At 41.6% G+C, this 22,478-nt stretch overlaps 1 protein-coding gene across 2 annotated transcripts; it reads left to right on the top strand.

Moving 5' to 3' along the window:
* The first annotated feature begins 754 nt into the window (after positions 1 to 754).
* LOC122758092 (calcium-binding mitochondrial carrier protein Aralar1-like) lies at positions 755 to 22,415 on the top strand. Of its 2 annotated transcripts, none has more exons than XM_044011983.1 (18): positions 755 to 915; positions 1,476 to 1,529; positions 4,004 to 4,146; positions 5,435 to 5,550; positions 6,765 to 6,904; positions 9,842 to 9,988; positions 11,008 to 11,146; positions 12,339 to 12,432; positions 13,244 to 13,328; positions 14,559 to 14,637; positions 15,665 to 15,823; positions 16,836 to 16,888; positions 17,095 to 17,175; positions 19,165 to 19,305; positions 21,104 to 21,242; positions 21,473 to 21,631; positions 21,771 to 21,861; positions 21,943 to 22,415. In XM_044011983.1, exons 1-18 carry the CDS (start codon positions 904 to 906, stop codon positions 22,148 to 22,150), a joined length of 2,040 nt encoding a protein of 679 aa, XP_043867918.1. In that variant the 5' UTR covers positions 755 to 903; the 3' UTR covers positions 22,151 to 22,415. The 2 variants fall into 2 exon arrangements, with proteins under 2 accessions (XP_043867918.1, XP_043867908.1); XM_044011973.1 differs by having other exon boundaries at positions 756 to 915; positions 14,556 to 14,637.
* The last annotated feature ends 63 nt before the right edge of the window (positions 22,416 to 22,478 follow it).

Raw genomic sequence — 22,478 nt, 5'->3', positions numbered from 1 at the left:
GGCCACTGATTGGTCAGAGTGCCATCACAGGAAGAGGCATGAGCAGGACATCCGACACAAGAATCAAGCCGAACAATGCCGAGTCCAGCTGTGTGGGGAAAAAACAACATTTCAGATGGTGTGGGTGTTATGAGCTCAAAAATATAACATGATATAGCAATAAGTAAGGAAAGGAAATCATCTTTATTATCACTTATTATACAACCGAAATTGTGCAAAACTTTGAGGTCAGTTTGAGGGTTGATCAGTGTCGCTGTGACTGAGCAACATGATGTTACATGTGGTCAATTGAGAACAGTGCCTGTTAGATATGTTGCTGTATAATTGCTATGTCGCTACATGTTACTGTATATTTGAGTACTATGTTGCAGTACATCATACTAAATATGCTGAAGTCACAACGTTGCAGTGCATGTTACTACAGTATATATGTTGCTGTAAAGTTACAATGTTGCCGTACATATTATTGTAGGTTTAAGAATTGTGTTGTAGGGCATGTTAATACATAAGTACATGTTTGTTGTTCCGCATGCCACTGCATACAGTACGTTGTTGTAGATATAGTTAATGTGTTACTGCACAGGTTATGATGCATAGATACATGTTTCTACATATGTGTAGCTGAGTATCTATATTTCCTCCTTCAGTCTGTGCATAGTGCTGCACATGGTCTGCGTGCAGCATCAGAGCATTAGTGCACGCTGTCCTCGTCTGACCCGTGCAGACAGGAAGTCCTGCCGCCCTTCTCCTGCAGCCTCCTCCAGTGGACACACCGCCTTGCTGACAGTAAAGGACAATATTTGGCTAAATATATAACAGTGTGTGTGTGTGCTGCTATATTCCCACTGTCATCCTGATGCCCAGCGCCTGCGCCGGTCCTCTGCAGCTGACGTCACACCCAGCATGGCGGTCAAGGTGACTCCGTCAATAATACTTCTTACTCATTATTAATTGTAAAGGCAGGAAAGTTATGCGACAAGCAGGGAACTGCCGTCGGATGCGGAGGGCAGCGCGTCAGGACGGACGCTCGTGGCTTAAACCTCAGCGGAGTGTCCCTTTCTTTTTAATCCCGCATCTTTACATATATGCGCATCTGTGCCGGCCTCGCACACACAGCTGTCATTTATCTCTGTTGCATCTGTGTGTGTGTCAGAGACTTTTGGCTTGAAGCGGTTTTTATTTTGCAGCATGGATGTTTTCACATGCAGGGTGTTGGAGCTGTTGTCAGTGATCGATACTGCTGAGACGACTGCCTACAAAAAAAATCCAAAAAAAAAAAAAAATCAAAGCTGAACAGCTTTAGTTCTCTTGGAACTTCAGTTTTATTGATTAAGTGATTGAACACATGGCTGGGTATTCTGCTGAAGTGTACACTGTCAGATGGGGGTGATATTCTGACTGTAAACTTTATTAATTTAATTTAATTTAATTTAATTTAATTTAATTTAAAACATTTTTAAACTTGTCTGTTGTAGGTGCAAGCAACAAAAAGAGCTGACCCCCAGAATTTGAAGGCAATTTTCTTGAAGGTAAGACTCGTTTAAGTTAACACAATATTGGTGGTGCAGTCTGTAAGAACGCTCTGTGTGGTGTCCATTGGGAAACATACTTGAGTAAAGGTCACTGTGAGTGCTTGGACTAATTTTGGATCTGCTTCAACAGAGAATCTCCTCTACTCTCACCTCATGAATGTGTGTAGTGTGTGTTTTGTTCACTGCATATCTCATCGTGCTCTGTGTTCGATCCTTCCCGAAGCCACTAAATCTCCGACATTTGTGTTCTCGAGGTCTGTTTACGCTCCTAACACCTCGCCTGGAGTGTGAACTTGTACGAGACAGGAGGGACTCTGAGTCACAAGTCGCCCCTATGGTCCCTCCAAATCTCTTGACTGTGCTGTAAGAGGGCTGCATAATTTGTGATGCATATTCAGGTGGAAGAGTTAATTACTGGAAGCTCATTCTGTCTGCCTGTATAATTTGATTAAGAACTACTTGAAGCCTACTGTGAGGGTGAATGGATACACAATCACATGATGGAAAAATGTGGCAATAAATTGGTTGGAATTAATATTTTCACTTACAACATTAATTCAGCAGAGTGCATTGAATTGCAGCCTCGAAAACACTTGGTGTAAAAGGTCTCCTCCCACACTCCTTTGTTTATTCCATACTGGCTCTCTCTCTCTTTCTCTCTCTCTGTCTCTCTGTGTATCTGGGCTTGGCTCAGACTCATGAGTGTGGCCTTTCTGTTGCCAGTTCATGTGGTGCGTGTGTATCCAATACTGTCTGGGTTCAAACTTGTAACCTAAGAAGGCTCTAAAAATGACCTTGTACCATAAAGCCCGACTGACACCACAGGTTTAGTCCACTGCTGCGTTAGCTGTGCTTGTGTTTCTTCTGTCAAGTGGCATCACAAAGCACACTTGCAAGTTAACGTCTATACATAACCTGACAAAACAGATTTTCAGGCAGCATTTGGTGATTTTTGTTGTTATTGTGTTGTTAATATTGTGCCTCTGTTTTTTGTGAACAGCGACAATGTCACATTGTTTGTATGCTGCGTCCTTCATTTGAAAACAGGCTCTATCAAGCAACACTACAAACTCAATGATTTATTTAGTTTCATTCAGCAGTTCATATCTAAATTGGACACTCTAAATTCACCGTAGGGTGTGCATGGTTGTTTGTCACTATGTGGCCCTGTGATGGACTGGTGACCTGTGCAGGATGTACCCAGCCTTTGGCCCTATGTCAGCTTGGATTGGCAACCCTCATGTGGAGGAGAAAGCGGCAGAAGATGAGTGAGTGAGTGAGTGAGTGAGTGAGTGAGTGAGTGAGACAGAGTGAGCTCATTTCTGAAACTTTTTTCAGAGGACCTCTTTGTGTTTTCAGTCATACTCTAGCCCAACCCTAATGACATAGGGGCCAAATGAGTGTCCTGTCTGATCATGAGGGGGCCAGTCATGTGAAAAACAGTTAAACTAAGTGGGAAAATTTGCTTAAAATCATGTCAAAATATTCTGTCACGGTAACACTTCACAGAATTTCAAAGTAAAAGTGTTTGTTCACGTTAACTGTAATAAAAACACTAAATATGCTCATATATATATAGAATTATATGTTAAATACATTTAAACGTGTGATTCATATACCCTTAGTTATTATTATCATTATTATTATTATTATTATAATAATAAATATAATACATATTGCTCACCGTTTATGACAATAACTAACAATCATATTTAGTATTATATTTTCCCTATAATCTAGTTAGAGGTGGAGCAGGTCGTGGGCCATTTCTCATTATAACTTGATATTTAGGAGAGGGCTGCATAAAATCGAGTGGGGCCACAAGTTTGAAACCTCTGATCTAACCTGTTTGCAGTTGTTGCTGTTGCTGTCTGTTGTGATATAAAACAAACCACTTCCTGTACGCAGTGGTAATGTCATCAGGTTACAGGAGATCCGAGCACTGCTATACTGGGAAACACAGAGAGAGCCGTTAATATTTGAAAGTTATGCACCACAGTTTTAAGATGACAGCTGCAGTCTCTGCTTGTTTAAAGACCAACTGCAAATCAGTTACTGATTCGTAGATTTTTGCATCAAATTTGACGTTTGTGGCATTTTTATTTCAGTATATTGACCTATTAATACAAATACTTAAGTGCACTGGCTATGCACTTTAATTTAGTTTTGTATATTTAGATTCTTGAATTGAATTTCACATTGGTTTACCTGATAGTAAGATGGATATGGTTGTAGCACAGATTTGTATGATTCAAAATGCTGTATGGCGCCAGTAAACGCAGAGGCACAGGTGTTAAAGAAAATTAGACCAAAAATGATTCATTATAATGACCCACTGGTCATTTTTCTTCTCTTTCATTGTATTCAGTTGCCACACAATTTTCTTTTTACGCACACAATGGCAGTTCTCAATATGACGTCCACATATAATGTCCACATTATTTACAGTTGTGTTTGTGTCTCCTCTGCAGTATGCCAGTGCGGTGGAGGATGGGGAGCATTACATGACCCCCTGTGACTTTGTACAGAGTTATCTGGGTCTGCACACGCAACCTTATCATAATCCCAGAACTGTGGAGCTGATCGCTGGAGTGGCTGACACCACTAAAGACGGGTGAGTGCTGTGGATGTCTTAAAACACTTAAAACGTTCTTGTTTATCTGTAAATCCATGAACTGTTTTATCCCCTGTATCAATTTTAATGCTCCCCCTTTCATCTGAAATCCCCTCTTTGTTTTATGTGTAAATTGAAAACAACATGTTTTCATGGTGTTTACACGTCTGCAGCTTTTTTTCTTTTCTGAAGGCAAGTGACATCGTGGAAGTTGTGGATTATAGGCTGTCAAGACTTTATTACAGCACATAGCAGTCATGTAACAAAGACAACACACATGCCAGTCACAACTAACAGACATACACGAGTCGTTATTTGCTGCTACATAAGGGAATTACTCTGAGTTTGAAATCTTCCAGGTCACCACTCATCCATTTAGAACCAGCTACCTGTAGTCTTAAACTATATTTATGACAAAGCAAGTTTATAATCCTATTTATATGTATATAATAAAACATAGGAATATCATGTAATAAAGGTAGTCATCTTTTAATCTACTTTGATACCAGACTTTCCTTAAATGAATGAATATAATGATCCTTTTTCATGCGCTTCATCTGTTGTGTGTAGGATTTTGTAATTTATTCTGTAGATTCAGTGAGAGCAATGCATCACCAAATATAATCATCTGAAGAAGATGCCAATGGTGGTTGCAACGTAATTATTCTTTGTTTTCAATCAGTTGTACGCCGCCTGCTGATTGAGTAAAAATCTGTTGATAAGTCAAAATATATCTGATGTTCCTGATCACAGCTTGCACATACTGTACATCCATCTTTAATTAGAGGGAATAGCTGAAGAATGTTAAAAGAGCACATCAAGGTCATAGTTAAATGTTTACATTTTCTTTTCCCAAGCTCATTAAGTATTTCTTCTGCATGTTGGTTAAATGATGCCTTAATTATATGATTTATCCAATAGAATTCATTTACATAATGCAATAGAATTGAGTTTGAAACTTAGATTTTTCAGATCACATCAAGGGGGAAAAAAAGAAGATAGATTATCTTCACAATTTACTGAACTTGATATGTGATTTAATGCAGCTTGAGGAATTTTCCTTTTAATCAGCTGCTGTATCCAAGGTCAAGAATCAACTTTGAAGCTCCGTTAGAAACTCGATTTTTTTTGCTGTTTTTAACTTCAGTCAGTATCAATGGTGTTTTTGTTTCTCTGATCACTTCAGCTGGCCGGGTAGATTGTGTTGTTATCGTAACATTTGTAATTTTGTAACAGATGCATTTGTCCTTTGTTCAGATAGCACTCTCTTTCCTTTTTGTCCAAACAGACTGATCTCTTTCCAGGAGTTTCTGGCATTTGAATCTGTTCTTTGTGCCCCAGATGCCCTGTTCATTGTTGCCTTTCAGTTGTTTGACAAGAATGGCACAGGAAATATCTCATATGGTATGTATCTGGTGGTTATTGTTAGCATGCTGCAGTGGGCACAGGTATTTTTCAGTAATTCCACAATAACCTTTCAGCATAATGAAAAGCAAGTTATCCTAGAGAGAACTACACTTCTGCATCTCCTCTCGGCTGTTCTTAGGTACTCCAGCATCAGCAATGACTGCGTATCCCTCAAAGAAACCTAGAAAACAAAGAAAGAGTCAAAAAGGAAGAAGAGGGGGAGCTCACTTTGAGATTTGTGTTGTGTATAAGACAAATGTGTTTGTCTTTGGGTTTCCATCAGCTTGTTTTTTTTGCAAATTTGTCAATTTTTGAATAAAAAAAAGACTTGAATTGAAACTAGAAAACAGAAAATAAAAAAAAATAATATTGCATTTTAGTTTGCAAATCACTGCATAGGAAAATCTTTGGGAATAGTGAACAAGAGGAGGTACAGTATGTGTGGATTGATGAGGAAGCCACAACTTCAGCATTATTCAACAACAGCCAAATAGACTGGACTTCCAAGCACATTTAGCTGGAGTAGTAGGAGTAGTAGAATAATATTGTTGCTCTTTCTTGGTGCTCTTTATTTACATCATGAAGTTGCACCTTCTTATCCATCAAAGATCTGGGGGTGGAAACACATATGAATGAACATTATTGTTTACCGAAGATTCCTGAAACAACTGAATGGAATCCAAGTCATTGCATGTTCTTGCTGTGTGGGCTGTAAATAAATGTAGCAGTAGCCATGTGTCTTTTTTTTTTTCCTGGCCTTCAGGACTGTATAAAGCATTACCAGCAGCTTGCATTTATAAAGTCTCATCTCAAGACAGGACAGCAAGCGCACTCTTTGGAACGTGGTGTTATTACCAGGTCCATCTGAGGAGACGAGAAATGAATCCAGCATGTCATAAACCAAGAGGTGCAGAATCATTCAGAGGAGCTGCTGCTGTTGGACTTCCATAAAGGCGACTGAAATTGAGAGCAGTGCTTATACAAAAAAATTCCTGGTTGGACTCAAAACCCTCAAAATGCAAAAGGAGTGGGATTGTCAAACAGCTTATTCCGCTTCAATCCGAATGGACTCCTTTTTTTTTCTTTTTTTTTTAAACACGTGGACGACTCTTGTGAAACAAGGATATGAGGACATTACAGCTGCATCGCGCATGTGTTCTCTTTTCTTCATCTGTCCCTCAGCATCGCTCATGCATGTCTCACTCTTCCAGAGAATGTCCGTGACATCTTCAGCCAGACCACAGTGCATCACCACATTCCCTTCAACTGGGATTGTGACTTCATCCGGCTACACTTCGGCCACGAAAGAAACAAGAATCTCAGCTACACAGAGTTCACCCAGTTTCTGCAGGTATGATATAATGTATCATAGAACTGCTCCACCACTGCAGTATATACAATGACAAATAACAGTTTGACATTTCGGGAAATAAGCTTATTCACTCTCTCGTCGAGAGTCACATGAGAAGCCTGACCTCATTCTCATGTCTGTATGGTAAATATGAAGCAGCTGGTTTGCTTAGTTTGACATTAAGCCTGCAAATGAGGGGAAACAGCTCATCTGGCTCTGTCTAAAGATAAAATAAATCCACCCTGCAGTACTTGTAAAGATTATTAATCATATTGTTTTACTTTCTTTTTTCCTGTTCTGATTTTTTTTTTGTCTTTTCCCCAAAAAAATGACCAATGCTTCCCTAAGAAATAGTCAGGAACACTGTCTGCTGCAAATGTGCTGTATTTAAGTATATAATTAAGAATTTGTTTAAGTCAATTTCAATTTTTTCAATTTTTCATTCTCTGCAGCTCAGTTTCAGTTAAACAGTTTTGTATGTAAATGCAACACGATATGCTACAACACAGGTTCAGCCTGTTATGCTCCATTTTCATTGGTGGAAGAAACAGTTAAATCCCAGGTTTAAACGGGGTTTTGACCAGCGGGAATGTGTTTAATCAGCACTCACTCCTGGGTCAAATTACTCTGAAATGCACACAGGTTTTTATCGGCTTCAGCTCCAATCAGCATCAATGGGAATGTAAGACCCAGCTGAACACGCTCATTTCTTCTTCACCTGCTCCATTTCTGGCACAACGTTACCACGTACATTCATCTTCTGGCCATTAGCTCAGCTGATAGCATTAATGTTTGTCATAGCTCAGTGTCATTTATCTCAACAATCGGATCATCTAAATCAGTGGTTCCACCTGAGAAAGTACTGAGCTCTCGAAGTAACACCATTATCGCCAACGTTAAAATACAGTGGTGTAAATAGGCCGAGCAAAATCAGCTACAGACTTTTCACAGAAGGCAGATTAAATGCCAATAAGATCATTTGATCTTATTCCTCACATATACTTCAGACATAAAGAGAAATTAGATTAAGTTGTAGCGAGTGTAGAGGCGAAAATACACCTAATTCCAAAGCCACTGAATAGTCGTTAGCTGTAAGCAGGTTCCAATTGGCTTGACTCATAGGTACTGTTTTAATTCATCAATCACAAAGGTGAGAGAGAGTTGTGTGAAGGGTTTGCACATTTATTTCCAACGCAACCTAATGTCACGGAGTGACCTGACGGTCAAAAAACCTTATCACACCAAACCCGGTATAGCTTCTTAAAAGGACACATCCACCAAACTGCTAGATATGTTTTAGTACATAGCTCCCAATCCCTTTATCTATCACAGCCGTCAAATATATCAAAGTGTCCATGGTACCTTTTATCTAAAGAACAACACAACATCATAAAGCCACGTTCCCTTCCTTGCGAGAATATTTCATCAAAGGCATAATGCCAACAGTTAACTACTTCAACTGTTCATAAATTACATTATAACAAGTGATCTGACTTGCACCAACCATCCGACCTAACCTAACCTAACTAAAACTAACGTTACTCTGGCTCCTACAGCGAGAGATAATGTGACTAATTATTATCATTTAATGTATTATTATTATTTTGTTATTGGTTTCATTTTCTATGCACTCTGGTAAAATGTGAGAAAATCAATAACATTCTTTATTTATGCTATATTGGTAACACTTTATCATGCAGTTCATTTATATACAACTACTTCCAAAGACCTAAATGATCCCTTCAATATGTGCATCAATGTAAAGCCATTCATCCTTTGATGATGATACCTTTTTTTTCCTGCTGATGGTGAAGTGGAAATGAAGTTATGAGCTTTATGGTCATCTTAAAGAGTAGAGACCTGTAGACCTGACCATTGCATCTTCAGTGTTTCATCCTTTTGGCCGTTCTTGTGGTTTTTAGTAGCCTGGTGTGTCACTGAGAATCTTAATATATTTGTTTGACAGAGATATGGTTGTTGGCCATATCTCTGTGCTGTTAAATCAGTGGCAGCGGCAGCAGTACGGAGTCGAGGGCGTCGAGGGCTGAGGCAGAAGCTGGGTGGTCCAATAGTTAGACTGACTGCACTGTGGCTCCACTGCAGTGTGGGATCCCTCAGAGTACTTTGTGGTTTATCATACTTGACTTGGGCTTCCCGCCGCTATACCAAAGACGCTTTTTGTGCAGGATTTAATTTACATCTGTCATTATAACTGAGTTGTTTTCCTGTCACGTCCAAGCACATGTCATGTCTTTTAACTAAAAATCCAAAGAAGTCCAAGTCTAAGTGTAGATTTAACTGATTTTTAAGCAGCCTTCGCTCTGCCACCTCATGACTGTTGCTGTTCTTGGCTGGAGGTGGAATTCCACTGAGAGCAGATGGTGGCATTTCTAATCTAAGTATTTTCATGAGTCTTCAACAGTGTAATCAGGAAACACTGTGAGAATAAATCCTCAGAAACAATCCACTGATTAGGTTATCAGAACCAGAGTATAAAGATGAAGTAACAGTTATCACAGTGATGTCTTTCGGTGATCCTTTGGCTACACAAGATGAGCATTGACAGCAGACACTGACCCGGGGTCAGCCACCCTCTGCATCCCTGTCTGATTGCATGGTTGTCATATTGAATCATCCTCCTGTAGACACACCTGCAGACTGTCTCGGCTCAGCACTGGGACCAGGCTTCTCAGGACATGGTTTCCATTAGTATCAGGAGAGAGAGAGTTAGTGAGTGATGATTAGAATAGCCAGTGTCTGACACTCTCACATCTGATGACTTTCACATCTCACGACGATGATACATTCTTCGTCAAAAGTTAAATTCTCTGCTGACTTTAATGACTTTTAATGTCTCTCATTACAGTAACACAGCTCTCTTGTCAGTTCATGTGTGCTAATGTGTGTGTGTGTGTGTGTGTGTGTGTGTTGCTGCAGGAGCTGCAGTTGGAGCATGCCCGCCAAGCTTTTGCCCAAAAAGACAAGAACAAAAGTGGCACCATCACTGCCTTGGATTTCAGCGACATCATGGCCACCATCAGACACCACATGCTGACCCCGTTTGTGGAGGAGAATCTGGTCTCAGTAAGCTGTCAAAAAAGTCACACACATGTCAGTGACAAGTATTTTAGGCATCTATGTTATTGTTAGGCTATCAGATCAGAAAAGGCTGGACTTCCTAAACCAGGAAGCAGAGACGAAAGCATCCTTTAGTCCTTCGCTCACAACTTAATAGTGTCTTATTATAATAATAATAATAATAATAATAATAATAATAATAATAATAATAATAATAATAATAATAGTAGTCATGATAATAATAAAAGAAACATTTTCCAATGTTTCTTCTGGATTTTCAAGGTTGTTTTACCTTCCGCTTTGAGATTTTTGATCATGTACTTGCTTCCCAACCCAACCCAACCCAATGTACCAGCTTCCTGGCATTGCATAGCAGTATAAACAATAATAAAAAAAACATATAATAAGTGTTTATAATGGTATGCAATGCCATCATCATCATCTTCCTCAGAAACAGACAACAGTGGTGGTGAGAAGTTGTCTCCCTCAACTGGAAATGTTACATGTCAATATGCAGCAGCTATACTTGCACTGCGTCATGAGGACTTTAAAGTGTAAATATCAGGTTTCAGAATAGGCATGTGACAGATACGGGAAGGAGGTTGGTGATCTGGAGCACACGCAGAACACACAGTAACATTCAAGATCAGGCAAAAGCTGAGAAACTAACTTCATAGCCCAAAGATGCAGCTGTCGTGTGTCCGTTAACCTGACTGCCTCTTATGTAAAGAACCAGTTCTTATAAGAGCGCCTCGGGTTGAAGCATAGACCTTGCAATGCAGCTGAGGCGTACAAATGAGAAAACATGAACCAGGAAACTGTGCACAGTATGCCAAACACACAGGCACAGTTGGAGCACGGACAACACACGAGGGAGAAGAGGATGGAGGTAGGAAGCATAAGGAAAAATGCAGCAGGACGTAATAATCCATTAAGCAGGCTGAGACAGATTTGAAAGAATGAAATAAAAACCATATGAAAGCCACGTGTGCAGGAGCAATGACCGATTCTGGATCTTTCTCTAGGCTGCAGGAGGCAGCACCTCCCACATGGTGAGCTTCTCCTACTTCAATGCCTTCAACGCCCTCCTCAACAACATGGAGCTGGTTCGCAAGATTTACAGCACACTCGCAGGCACACACAGAGACGTGCTTGTTACCAAAGGTACAACCTGACAGTATCGTCCTGACATCAATGAACGAGCCATGTTTGCATTTCATATGTGGTGTGAAATGAGGCTGTTTTGACTTTCTTGACAGAGTGGTGTGAGTGAACACACAGGGAACATTTACTGTAGCGCTAAATTACAAAGGTAAATGAATAAATAATTGATAAATAAACTTGTGACCCTCTAATCAGTTCAACCCCTTACATCTAGATGTGTAACTGATAGTTGTACTGTCACATCACATCTGCTCCTAATGTCTGTTTTCCATTAAGATGCAAAGTGTTCCTTCCTCCCTTCTCTCTCCGTAGTGTTTTCTCTTCACAGAGAGAAGACGATAAACAAATAGTATTTGCAAATAATCCTTGTTATTTGTATTACGGCACAGATCAGATAGATATATGTAAAGTAGACCCTCATGTCAGCTGTCAGTCCCAGAGAAGTACATCAGTGCAGCACTAGAGATCAGAGAAGCAGGCTTGTAATCGAAGGCTACAATCCTTAGACCTGACAGGAAGGTCTTTGTGGTTGATGTGACTCACCATCTCCTCTCCCTCCCTCCCTCCCTCCCTCCCTCAGCAACTACCATTCATTTTCCTGTCTGATAGTTATGAAGCTTCTTAGCAGAGCTGAATATAAAGCACAGTTAAAACTGTAATGTGTAACTTTTAACTGTCTGTTACATCCAAACCATTGTCAAATGAGTTCATACAATGCGGATTAAGCCGATCAGCTCCGCCAGACGGTGTGTAGACCTCATATCGCCTGAGGAAATCCTTGCACTGCACACAGGAAGTGATCCATTTTATGTCAAGAGAGATCGAGGCAACAGCAGCACTGTGCAAGTCAAGTGAGACGGCTGCAAACCAATTTGGATTGTGACACAAGAACACAAAGAGGTGCCCATAAAACCAAGAGAAATTCTACTGCTCAAAAAACCTTGTTCACAGGATTAACTATTTTTGCCCCCACGAGTGAAATGCTTGATTATTTTTCTGTTATCCCCTTAAATATTCCGCTTAGCAACAGGCATCCACAGCAACACCAAGACAAGCAAGATAAATTATTTGCAAATACTATTTCTTTTTGTCTACTGTTGAAAATATCCTGACATTGTGTTACCTTTGTGTTTCCTGTGACTGTGAAGTTTTAAAGGTGACCTCATCTCCTTTTGTCTTTGCTGCCTTGTAGAGGAGTTTGCTCATGCTGCCAATAAGTTTGGTCAGATCACTCCAATGGAGATTGACATCCTGTACCAGCTCTCTGGTCTACACTCCCATTCTGGGTAAGAGTCTGCACGACTCTGCATGTCCATTTATTACACTCAAAGTATTTTGTACATGCTAACATGACTGCATGTGTATGTCATGTAGAGAGAAGCTGAACAAAGTGTTGATGTGGTGCTTTCATACTTAGTTATGTACAGTAATCAGGTATATACAGGTGGATACAGACTTTGAGTAATAAAGAGAATATCAATTGTGATAGGGTGAATCAACAGTTTCATCACGTTGAGATATGATTCTGATTCTTTGGATTGATCAAGATTGTTTCATCATTCCCCTCCCAATGAACAGGCTATATTTCGAGGTATGATAATGGAATAATTGTGTTTTCTTTTAGTTCCTGGCACAACAGTACTCATTAAAACAGCCCGTAGTTGTGAATCAAGTATGTTTTATGCTCTGAGGGTCACAGGAGGAGGTACATCCTGGACAGGTTACGACACTATCACAGCCTTCCTCACATTCAAAACTGTTATGCAAAGCTCATTCATTTTAACAAGTTGCTCCACTGGCTGATTTACAAGACAAACATAAAACGTGAACACAGACTTTATTAAGCATCAGGCCAGTGGGGAATTTTTCCCCCTCAACACTGAGGAGCACTTTCATTTACTTGTTAAAGCCATGGGCACTCATCCATCTTTGTTTGTCTGTTGTTTATAGAAGCTCAAAGTTGCAGTAACTTCAGGTCACATGCCTGTAAAAAGTCTGTGGAAAATCTTACATCACTGGCTCCCGCTTGCAGTAGATGCAGGGCTCTTTGCTTTTTCCTGGCCTAACTCCCTCTCTCCCCTGCTGGTGTACGTTAAGGCGGCTGAACCATGCCGACATCGAGAGGATAGCCCCGCTGGAAGAAGGAGCCATGCCATACCACCTAGCAGAGGCCCACAGACAGGTAGTCTGATTGACTCCTCTAATACACCTCATATCCTTGTGCCTTTTATCAAAGTCTCTTCCCCTTTTCCTTCTCCTTTATTCTCAGAGAGGGCCAAAAAGGGGAGACTGCTCAGTCACTGAATTAGCAGAGTGCCCATGTTTTTCTTCCCTTGTGAAGTACATTACTTAAACTTGAAGATAAAAGTACACCAATTATAGTTATAGAAGAGGAATGGATTGTTGCTTTGCGCCTCTCCATGAAAGGCTCTCTCCTTTTTATTCAGTATAGCTGCACATACATATCGGCTGCAATCACACATCTGAGAAGCTAATAGGAGGCTTTTATCAGTGTGAGGCTTGAGGAGTTTTCTGAGCCTTTAGCAAAGTCTCCAAATGGCAATAGGGGAGTGCGAGTCAAGGTGGATGTGGGAGAACAAAATAGTTCCTGCCTTCACCGGATAATGTGGCTCTATCTCACGCTGTGGTCAAAGTTTTTTAAGCAGCACATGCTCCTGGGACTCATGCTCAGAGGTCTGGAATTTGATTCCTTTTTGGGGGGATGCTGCAGTTTGCAGGGCTAACCTTTAGTGGAAGTAGGCTAATAGTTTAAACCCTTTGATCAAGACCTCAATCTTGTTAGCACGCAACCCTCGGTGGAAGCATCTGGGAAGTGGAAATAAGGGATCTGCCTCTGCTCCCTTCTCATCTGGCCTGGGTGAAGTTACTCATGGGCTCAACCTGCACACATACTTGACGAGCGTCTCACTCGGACGGTGTAATATTCATGTAGATACTTATCAGTACATGGAAAAGGCTTGTGGGGATAATCTGTTCCCCTGCACCACAGTGAAAACAAAGGGGCTCCACTTATAACATCTAACACAGAGCCACAGATCAAGTGGATAAGGGAGAAATTATACTTTGTCATAAAAATAAAAGAAGACATTCATCTTACAGCGTCCACACATGCTGCATGTGTGGACGCTGCAGGCGCAGCCACAGGTTCACACAGTCATTTACTGTATCCAGAGCTGCTCAGTGTGTGACATTTAATACTGGCTGATAAAGAATCAGATGTTATATGACATGTTCGCATTCCACTGTCTCCCCCCTCCGCCGTTGAGTACTCCATAGCATTTTTCTTTCCACAATGTAACTGGTTGGCTATAGTTTCACAGTTAGTGTTCTGATCCCCACGTCTTTCTCCAGATTCATTTGACAACTGGTGTCTTTTTCTCCTCTCCAGCAGGCTCCCGAAACGTCTCGGCCCATCTATCTCCAGGCTGCGGAGTCTGCCTACAGGTTTACTCTGGGCTCAATCGCTGGAGGTGAGTGACATGTCTGCTGCTGAGACCCTGGCCCGCCCGAAGGGTAACCTTAGCTGCCCAGACTGATGCGCTGAGGCCCCGGGGAGGGCCATTGTGCTGTAGGGATGTGAGGCTCCGGCATTGTGCTGCCGTGCCACCGGTGGCTCCAGGCTGTCGTTGGAGCCGGGGCTTTGGAATGACATAAATCTTCCGGAACCGCACTCTCTGGAATCTCCGTCTAATTACACTGGAAGGAACAGATATAAGAAACCCCTTACATAACTGCCCCTCTGTGTGTGTGTGTGCTTGCTCTCGCCAAACACACAAAAACTTATCTTACAAAATCCCTTATTCACCAGCAGTCTGGCAGGGAGAATTACAGAGAGAGACGTACAGTCTATATCATAAAGCGTATGATTTTTGTGGGGATAATGAGCTGTTTGTCACCCTCTGTCCTGACCAAACTTTCTGTATCTCTGAGAGAAGAGTCATTACAGCAGCCTTTGATGTCAGACAAGACACGGCAAGTATAACTGCAAACAGGAGTTTAGTGCAACTTGGTGCAGTGTTGCCTCCCCAGACATTTTCCCAGACTTCCCACTGAGTGTAATAACTGTTTCCATTAGTTTGTACACAAACACAACTCTCTTTGTTTCCCAGTGATTATTAAACTACGTCCCCACAATCATATCTGCTGAACGACTGATTATCATTGTGTTACTTAACTAAGATGAGCTCCAAAATCGGAAATTATTAGCCGATCAATCTTTAACTGGATTGATGGAAAACCATGCTGCTTTTTTCCTGTCATATATAATGATTAATTAAAGATGTTTTTTTCATTTTTGACTGATGTAATGAAGATATTTAGGACATCAACGTGGATGCAAGGGAAAATATAATCAGCATTTTCATTGTTATCTATTATTTTAGAGACAAAACACTTACTACCCTATTCCTTAAGTGTGTCTATCTAGAGTAATTGTGAACCGTAATGAATTTGTAATGAGAATGCAGTCTCATATTTATATATGTGTGTGCATTATAGCCACGGGTGCCACAGCTGTGTATCCCATCGACCTGGTGAAGACCCGCATGCAGAACCAGCGCTCCACAGGCTCCTTTGTAGGAGAATTGATGTACAAGAACAGCTTTGACTGTGCGAAGAAAGTGCTGCGTTACGAGGGCTTCTTTGGATTCTACCGAGGTAATTCTTTGCAGATTTTATAGCATGTATAAATAAAAGCTCCTGAAATCTGCATGAAGGTCAACATGTGGTGGAGGTTCTGCAAAAGACAAAAAAACGCCTGATGGGAACACATCAGGATTTGTCAGTGTGCTAATATCAGCAGCAGGATTTGCTAATTGATACCAGAAACCTTTGCCCTCCCCGTTGAGCAGTGAATGAAGCAACACCCGGGGTGTTGAGTTTTCATTATCTCAATACCTGAGAAAACTCCCCGAGGGAAATGACCAGCAGAATTCATGTAGTAGCAGCGTCGGGTCTGCCTCTGCCAGGGATGATAATGGTGCTGAAGGCTTGTGATATCCAACACTTCCCTCAGGCCGTTCATGTGTAGGAAGTCAAGACTGCCATCTACTGCTCCCTCTGCCACTGCAGCTTTCCTGTTGCTCAGATCTGCTTCCCTTCTGCCCCTTCCTCCTTTACTTGCACATGATAAGAGGGTGATTGACTCAGAGACAGACACGCTTGGCTGTTTTTTGGCCACATACCAGCAGCAGTCACTCAGCAGCTCCTTCAGAAGTTTATCTGGCTTGATGAAGGACAGACGGTGAAACAGTATGGCGGTTATCGCCACCGTAGCACCCAGTCCGGCCCCCTCCTCCCCTAAACTTGTCCGTGACCACACAGCTTTCGTTGTTCTCACCAACAGTGTAATCAAGCCCCAACAATGTTGATCCCATACGCACCGGCAGTGTCATATTTTTTGGACTTTTGTGCAATTTGAATGGAATCATTGTGTTTTGGTGCATCAGATGTATCAGCCACATCTGTAAATATTTATGGGTTTGTTTTACACACACACACACACACACACACACACACACACAAGGCTCCTGCAGCTTATATTGTTCCAGCTGTCAGTGGATGCATTCATTCAGCAAAAATAGAAAATGTGCATTCATTTTGAGACAGACGTCTCTCTCTCTCTCTCTGTCAGGTATTCTAATGGTAGCTATGAATAATATTTTTGCAGGTCTGGTCCCGCAGCTCATTGGCGTTGCCCCGGAGAAAGCTATCAAACTCACGGCAAGTCATTCCGCTGTGTGGCTTACTGAATGATTCACTGTGGACGACAAACATGCATCGAGCATAGACGAAATATAGTCTTCACAATCAAGATGCAACTGCAACTCCAAGTTAACATTAATACCCACGCTGTCAAGGCTGGGATTGTGTGTCATCTGCACCTTTTTTCTCTACAAGTCTTCTTCTCCTCCCTTTTCTTTCCCCAGGTGAATGATTTTGTCAGAGACAAGTTCACCACACCAGACAATACCATCCCTCTGGTTGCAGAGATTCTCGCTGGAGGATGTGTAAGCGCCACTTCAGTGATCCTTTAAATTCAGCCTGTGGTCACGTTTTTGTTTTCTTTTGTTTTTTTTTTGTTTCTTTTTATGATTTTTGAATTGTTGACTTTGTCATGAGATTGTTTTGCTAAAAGTAAAATGTAGGAAAGGATCCACACACCTTAGCGCGTCAAATCAAAGGATTTTGACGGTCAGAGACGTGCAATGGCGGCAGACTTTTCCTCAGACTATATTGATAAATACAGAATTGCTGCCTTAAATACCAACTATATGAATTAAGAGATAAAATAACACATATACATACATGTAGAGTTATTCTCAGCAATTTCATATTATATTATTTGCTTCTTCACAAATAGACATAAAATGTATAATCTATTACAATAGAAATGCAATAATATATCTATATATATATAGCTATATATTATATATATATATATATAACTAAATACAAACACCCTCCTCTCAAAAGCGCATACTTTATTTTATGAACAAAATTTACAATGTAAACATGCATCTAATGCATAGGTACTGAAAAATGATTTATTATTGCATGAATGTGTAAGACTATACTGTTATATACGGCTAGAGTTTTTATGACTACATATATGATGTGATTGTGACTATGTGTATAGATAGATATCCACTGGCTGTGGTGAAGTGAAACAGGCTGCAAAGCAGAGCAGAGCCTGCAGGTTGGTCACAGAGGAGCAGGGTCTGTGGGGTCGTGACTCCTGTCAGGGTGTAATTGGAGGAAGAGGCCCTGGAGGGTCTTGGATGAAGCGGGGTCCGGCTCAGTGTGATTGAGTCTGACAGCGCTTTACATACCTGAGGCATGGTCACAGCACACGTCTTCATATTAGACAGCGAGGATGTTTTCATGACACACTCTTAAGTGTTAAAAAAGAATAATATTTCCCATTTAAAGCGCTCTATAAATGATGACTTTGCTGAACATTTATGGGCCCACCCTCATGAAAGTTTAAAGTTTGGTTATTCTGATAAGAATAGCCTGTTAAGTTATCGCTCCCTTGAGACGGGAGAATTGAAGAAGATAAAAGAGGAGACGAGTGCATAAATCTTCAGAGCAGCGGATATCCCCACCACTTGTATGAATAAATGTGCCAGAGCACATTTTAGACCTTTCCTCGGATGTTTACAGATAAAACCCCTGCCCTGAATGTCACCAGCAGCCATCCTGGGGCCTGATTAGATTCGGGGAGGGTGATAAATGTGCTTGAGTCAGAGGGTGCTGTGCCTTGAGGGCATTGCTTGCCAGGATCCGAGCCGTCCGGGTGATTCAGCACTCTCCCCTGGGAAATGGGGGTGAATTGGGGAAGTGTGCGGGGCAAGGCCAGGCTGGGCTGCTCACCCTGCCACAGGAGGTGCCTCAGGGGAGGCAAAGGGGCAGAGGGCTGGTGCCAGGGTCAGAGCCTCCCAACCATGGGCCAGGGCTTCTCCTCACTCTGTCCCTGCTCTGTTCTGACCCCCATTGTTCTTCTATCAATGCTCGCTTTTTCCTCTGCCCATCAAGGCCATTCTCTGATAAAATGAGAGAAAAACGTAGCTTTTGTGCTGAAGTTTACTGAGATAATTTGAAAAGTCCTACTCAGAAGAAATGCTTACACACCATTACCATGATCACCCCACGTTCACCCCTCTAATGTCAAACCTGGGGCGTGCCAAAGACATTATGGGGACAAAAGGCTTCAAATCAGTTGATATTGATAATAATCACGGTGAAATCTCAGGTATTAAAGATTGAGGTTTGTTCCTGAGGGTATGAGGAAGAAACTTGTTCATTTGGGTTATAAACTTCTTAATAATTGAATTGATATTAAAGAACATTATACATTGCGATATATACAGTATATTATTATTGCATCATTGCCCAGCCGTAGTGTGACCCCACAGAAAATCCCCCGAGAAACCAAGATGTCGTCTCCAAACACAAACAAGTCATCAGCTGTCTCTTTTTCATTTTGCATTCTGCAGGCTGGAGGTTCCCAGGTGATTTTCACAAATCCTCTGGAGATTGTTAAGATCCGTCTGCAGGTGGCCGGGGAGATCACCACGGGGCCCAGGGTCAGCGCCCTGAATGTTGTGAGAGAGCTCGGCTTCTTTGGCCTTTACAAGGTAGGTCAGCACCTCTGCAGCACCGCGGCGTCCGCCTCATCAGCCTCTGTCATACAAGGGCAGTGAAAAGTCCTAAGATGTTCCTGAGATATAACAACATCACCGGGAGTTTGTCAATTGTTAGGTGTTAACGCACAGCTCTAACAAAAGATCTAAATGTGTAATGATTCTCAACATGTCAGCAAATCACAGCAGTCATCTGATGGGAGCTTATCCCAGCAAGGACATGTTCCAACAATCGTGTGTCCACATCATCATAATAACAAGTACAAATCAGGAAGAAGCTGTGAAAAAAGAGACAAGATGTTACATTCAGATTTAAATATTATGACACAAAGGTGAGTTTTATTCTTATTATTATAACTGACTGATAAATAAAAACATCAAAACTTGCCTGCGAGAAAAACAAGAAAAATGCATTTGATTTGACTAATTTAATCCCAAGAATACATCAAATACTCTGTGTAACTGTGAATGCCTATGAAGAGTTTTCACATCTTTGCAATACTAATTACTCTGACAATTATCACATTGATTACTTGGTTTATACAGTAATAAAAAAACAAAAAAAAAACAAACCAATGTGTCCTTCATAGTTTAAATTTTAGGAGTTTTGTCTCACCAGCAGTCTGTGTTCAAGAAATGATGTGAACTTTGGCATCAGATAAATAGCGGCTGTAAAATAAGGTGGAAATGTCAGTGAGTGAATTGTTTAAAAAGTCACTGGTGAATCATCTGTTGTCCTAAAAATTGAGTAATGGCAGCAACGCCTCCTCCGTGCATAATGACATCACTGAAGTGTGACCAGCATAATGCACTTCAACATTAGAAAAGCACTTATTATGCAGACTGGCCACTTTAGTGTTATATTATCACATTTTATTACTGTTGTTATTATTAATTCTGAATTGTCTCGTAAGAACCATTTCAACATGGCCATTGGCAGATGTGGGAATAATTCTATCTTCAGAAAACTTTATATGAAAAATCATCGTCTGCAAAATATTAAAAAGTCACCGTCGCTGACAAACAGTTGTGTGTGTGTGTGTCTGTACTCAGGCGTCACGGAGATCATGATTAGAAATGAAAACATCTAACTCTGCTTTTGCTGAGTGTTTGTAATTTTCCAAAACAGTGTTCAAAATGCAAAAGGAGGCATGGCTAACAACCAAGAGCAAATTAGTGCTTTTGCTTTGCTACTGCTCCTTTCCAGAGCCTTGTGGGTTTAGCTTGAGCTTGAGTCACATGAACTGTATATACTCCATATTTTAATGAGTAGCAGACAGTGTGTGTTTTGTTAAAAAAAATGCTGACTTCCTCTTGGTAGAAGATGCCAACACACCAGCGGTGGTATTGTGTGAGTGTGTAGTGCTTGTGTTTGTATTTGTTACCTCTTCAGGACCTTTTCTGGCATGAACACTGACCTTGTCGGGACCAAAAACTAGTCCTCGTGAGGCAGAACCACGGTTTGGGGGCTACGATTTGAATTGTGGCTAGGTTAAAGTTAGGGATAAGCATTAACTGGTTATCGTTAAGGATAATGCTTTGTTTAGGCTGATGCATGTCCTTAAAGGGATGGTTGTTCAAACCTCTGTGTGTGTGAGAGAGAGAGATGGATGGATTTCTCTCTGGAGGTTACAGCTCCGTGCCTGGGGCTCTTTGGCTCCATCATCAACACTGAAGCCCCCCTGTAGTTTGAATAAGACGACTCCCAGGCTTCACCCACTGCCTCTGCTCAGCTAGCAGCCATGTTAAAACATATATACTGTATACACATTTAAAAACTGTCTTTCCTCAGGGAGCCAAGGCTTGCTTCCTACGAGACATCCCCTTCTCTGCCATCTACTTCCCCGTTTATGCGCACACCAAGGAGCTGATGGCAGATGAGGACGGAAGGCTGGGGGCACTGCAGCTGCTCACTGCTGGAGCTATCGCAGGTAACGCACATCTGTAGACATCCACACAGCAACATGTTGTGTTTTTATTGAATCCTGTGGTATGCGTTTCAAGAAGTACACTTCAGTTTCCTCCCCATTCGTTCTTACTACCGAACTGAATACAGCTGCACCCATCCCTGTACCTGTGTGATGCTGCAGCAGGGATGTACTGTAGCCTGTGCATAATCAAGGAGCCTCATTACATCTGTTGTGAAATGTATCCTCCCAAGGTGTACCGGCGGCTTCGCTGGTAACCCCTGCTGATGTCATCAAGACCAGGCTCCAGGTGGCAGCCCGAGCAGGCCAGACAACATACAGTGGCGTCATGGACTGCGCAAGGAAGATCCTCAAGGAAGAGGGATTTAGGGCATTTTGGAAGGGCGCAGGAGGTAAATGCACACACTAACAGTGCTCCAAGAGTGATTTCATGATGGGGAAATGAGGCTCGCTGTGGTGGCTGTAATTGTCAAGAAGCCCCTGGAAGAATATTGAATCCTACATTGTAATTTTCAAACCCTCTTCCATTAGCTCGCGTCTTCAGATCCTCACCACAGTTCGGTGTCACCTTGGTGACCTACGAACTGTTGCAAAGATGGTTCTACGTTGACTTTGGAGGACAGTAAGTGCTTCAGACTGATTTTAAAGAACCATTCATTACTACAGTGAAGTGCTTCTTGCTCTAATCTGAGTCTCTTCTCAGTCGTCCCGCTGGCTCGGAGGCCACTCCGAAACCCGTGATCCAGGACCTTCCCTCTGTGACTGAGGACCAGGTGGGCGGTTACCGCTTGGCTACTACAACCTTTGCAGGTGTGGAGAGAAAATTTGGACTCCACCTGCCCAAGTTCAAGGCGTCTGGATCAGTGACAATCAAACCAGCGGAGTCCAAAACTGAGCCAATGGCCTCGTAAACGATTGAGGGCTGCATGCTCCTCAGGTGTGGTTTCCATCAAAATGCTTATATTGAACCACGTTTCAATGCAATGCATTTGAACCGTTATCTTGCTTTGAATGCTGCATGAGTTTGGCTTTACTGCTTTGTCTTTGCCTAGCTTGCACAGTTTATTGTACATATTGTACTTCTGCACAGAGGGACATTATGATATCACAAAGGGATTGTTACTACTTTATTTCTGGTGTGCAACAACTTGGTGTGCATGTTAACTTGTATTTCAGAGACACAAGGATGTACAGATGTTGTCAAGTGTTTATTTTGAAATCATGACCAGGGACTTGGGG

The sequence above is a fragment of the Solea senegalensis genome, linkage group LG2, assembly GCF_019176455.1.
Source record: "Solea senegalensis isolate Sse05_10M linkage group LG2, IFAPA_SoseM_1, whole genome shotgun sequence".
NCBI classification, from domain to species: domain Eukaryota; kingdom Metazoa; phylum Chordata; class Actinopteri; order Pleuronectiformes; family Soleidae; genus Solea; species Solea senegalensis.
Note: the sequence above shows the minus strand (reverse complement) of the source record. Positions and strands in the feature narration are given on the sequence as shown.

What these genes read in the sequence shown, in the direction of transcription:
- LOC122758092 (XM_044011973.1), top strand. An exon ending in CACAGGAAATATCTCATATG is followed by an intron (nt 5,551 to 6,764) that starts GTATGTATCTGG and finishes TCACTCTTCCAG; the next exon opens with AGAATGTCCGTGACATCTTC. An exon ending in TGGAGGAGAATCTGGTCTCA is followed by an intron (nt 9,989 to 11,007) that starts GTAAGCTGTCAA and finishes ATCTTTCTCTAG; the next exon opens with GCTGCAGGAGGCAGCACCTC.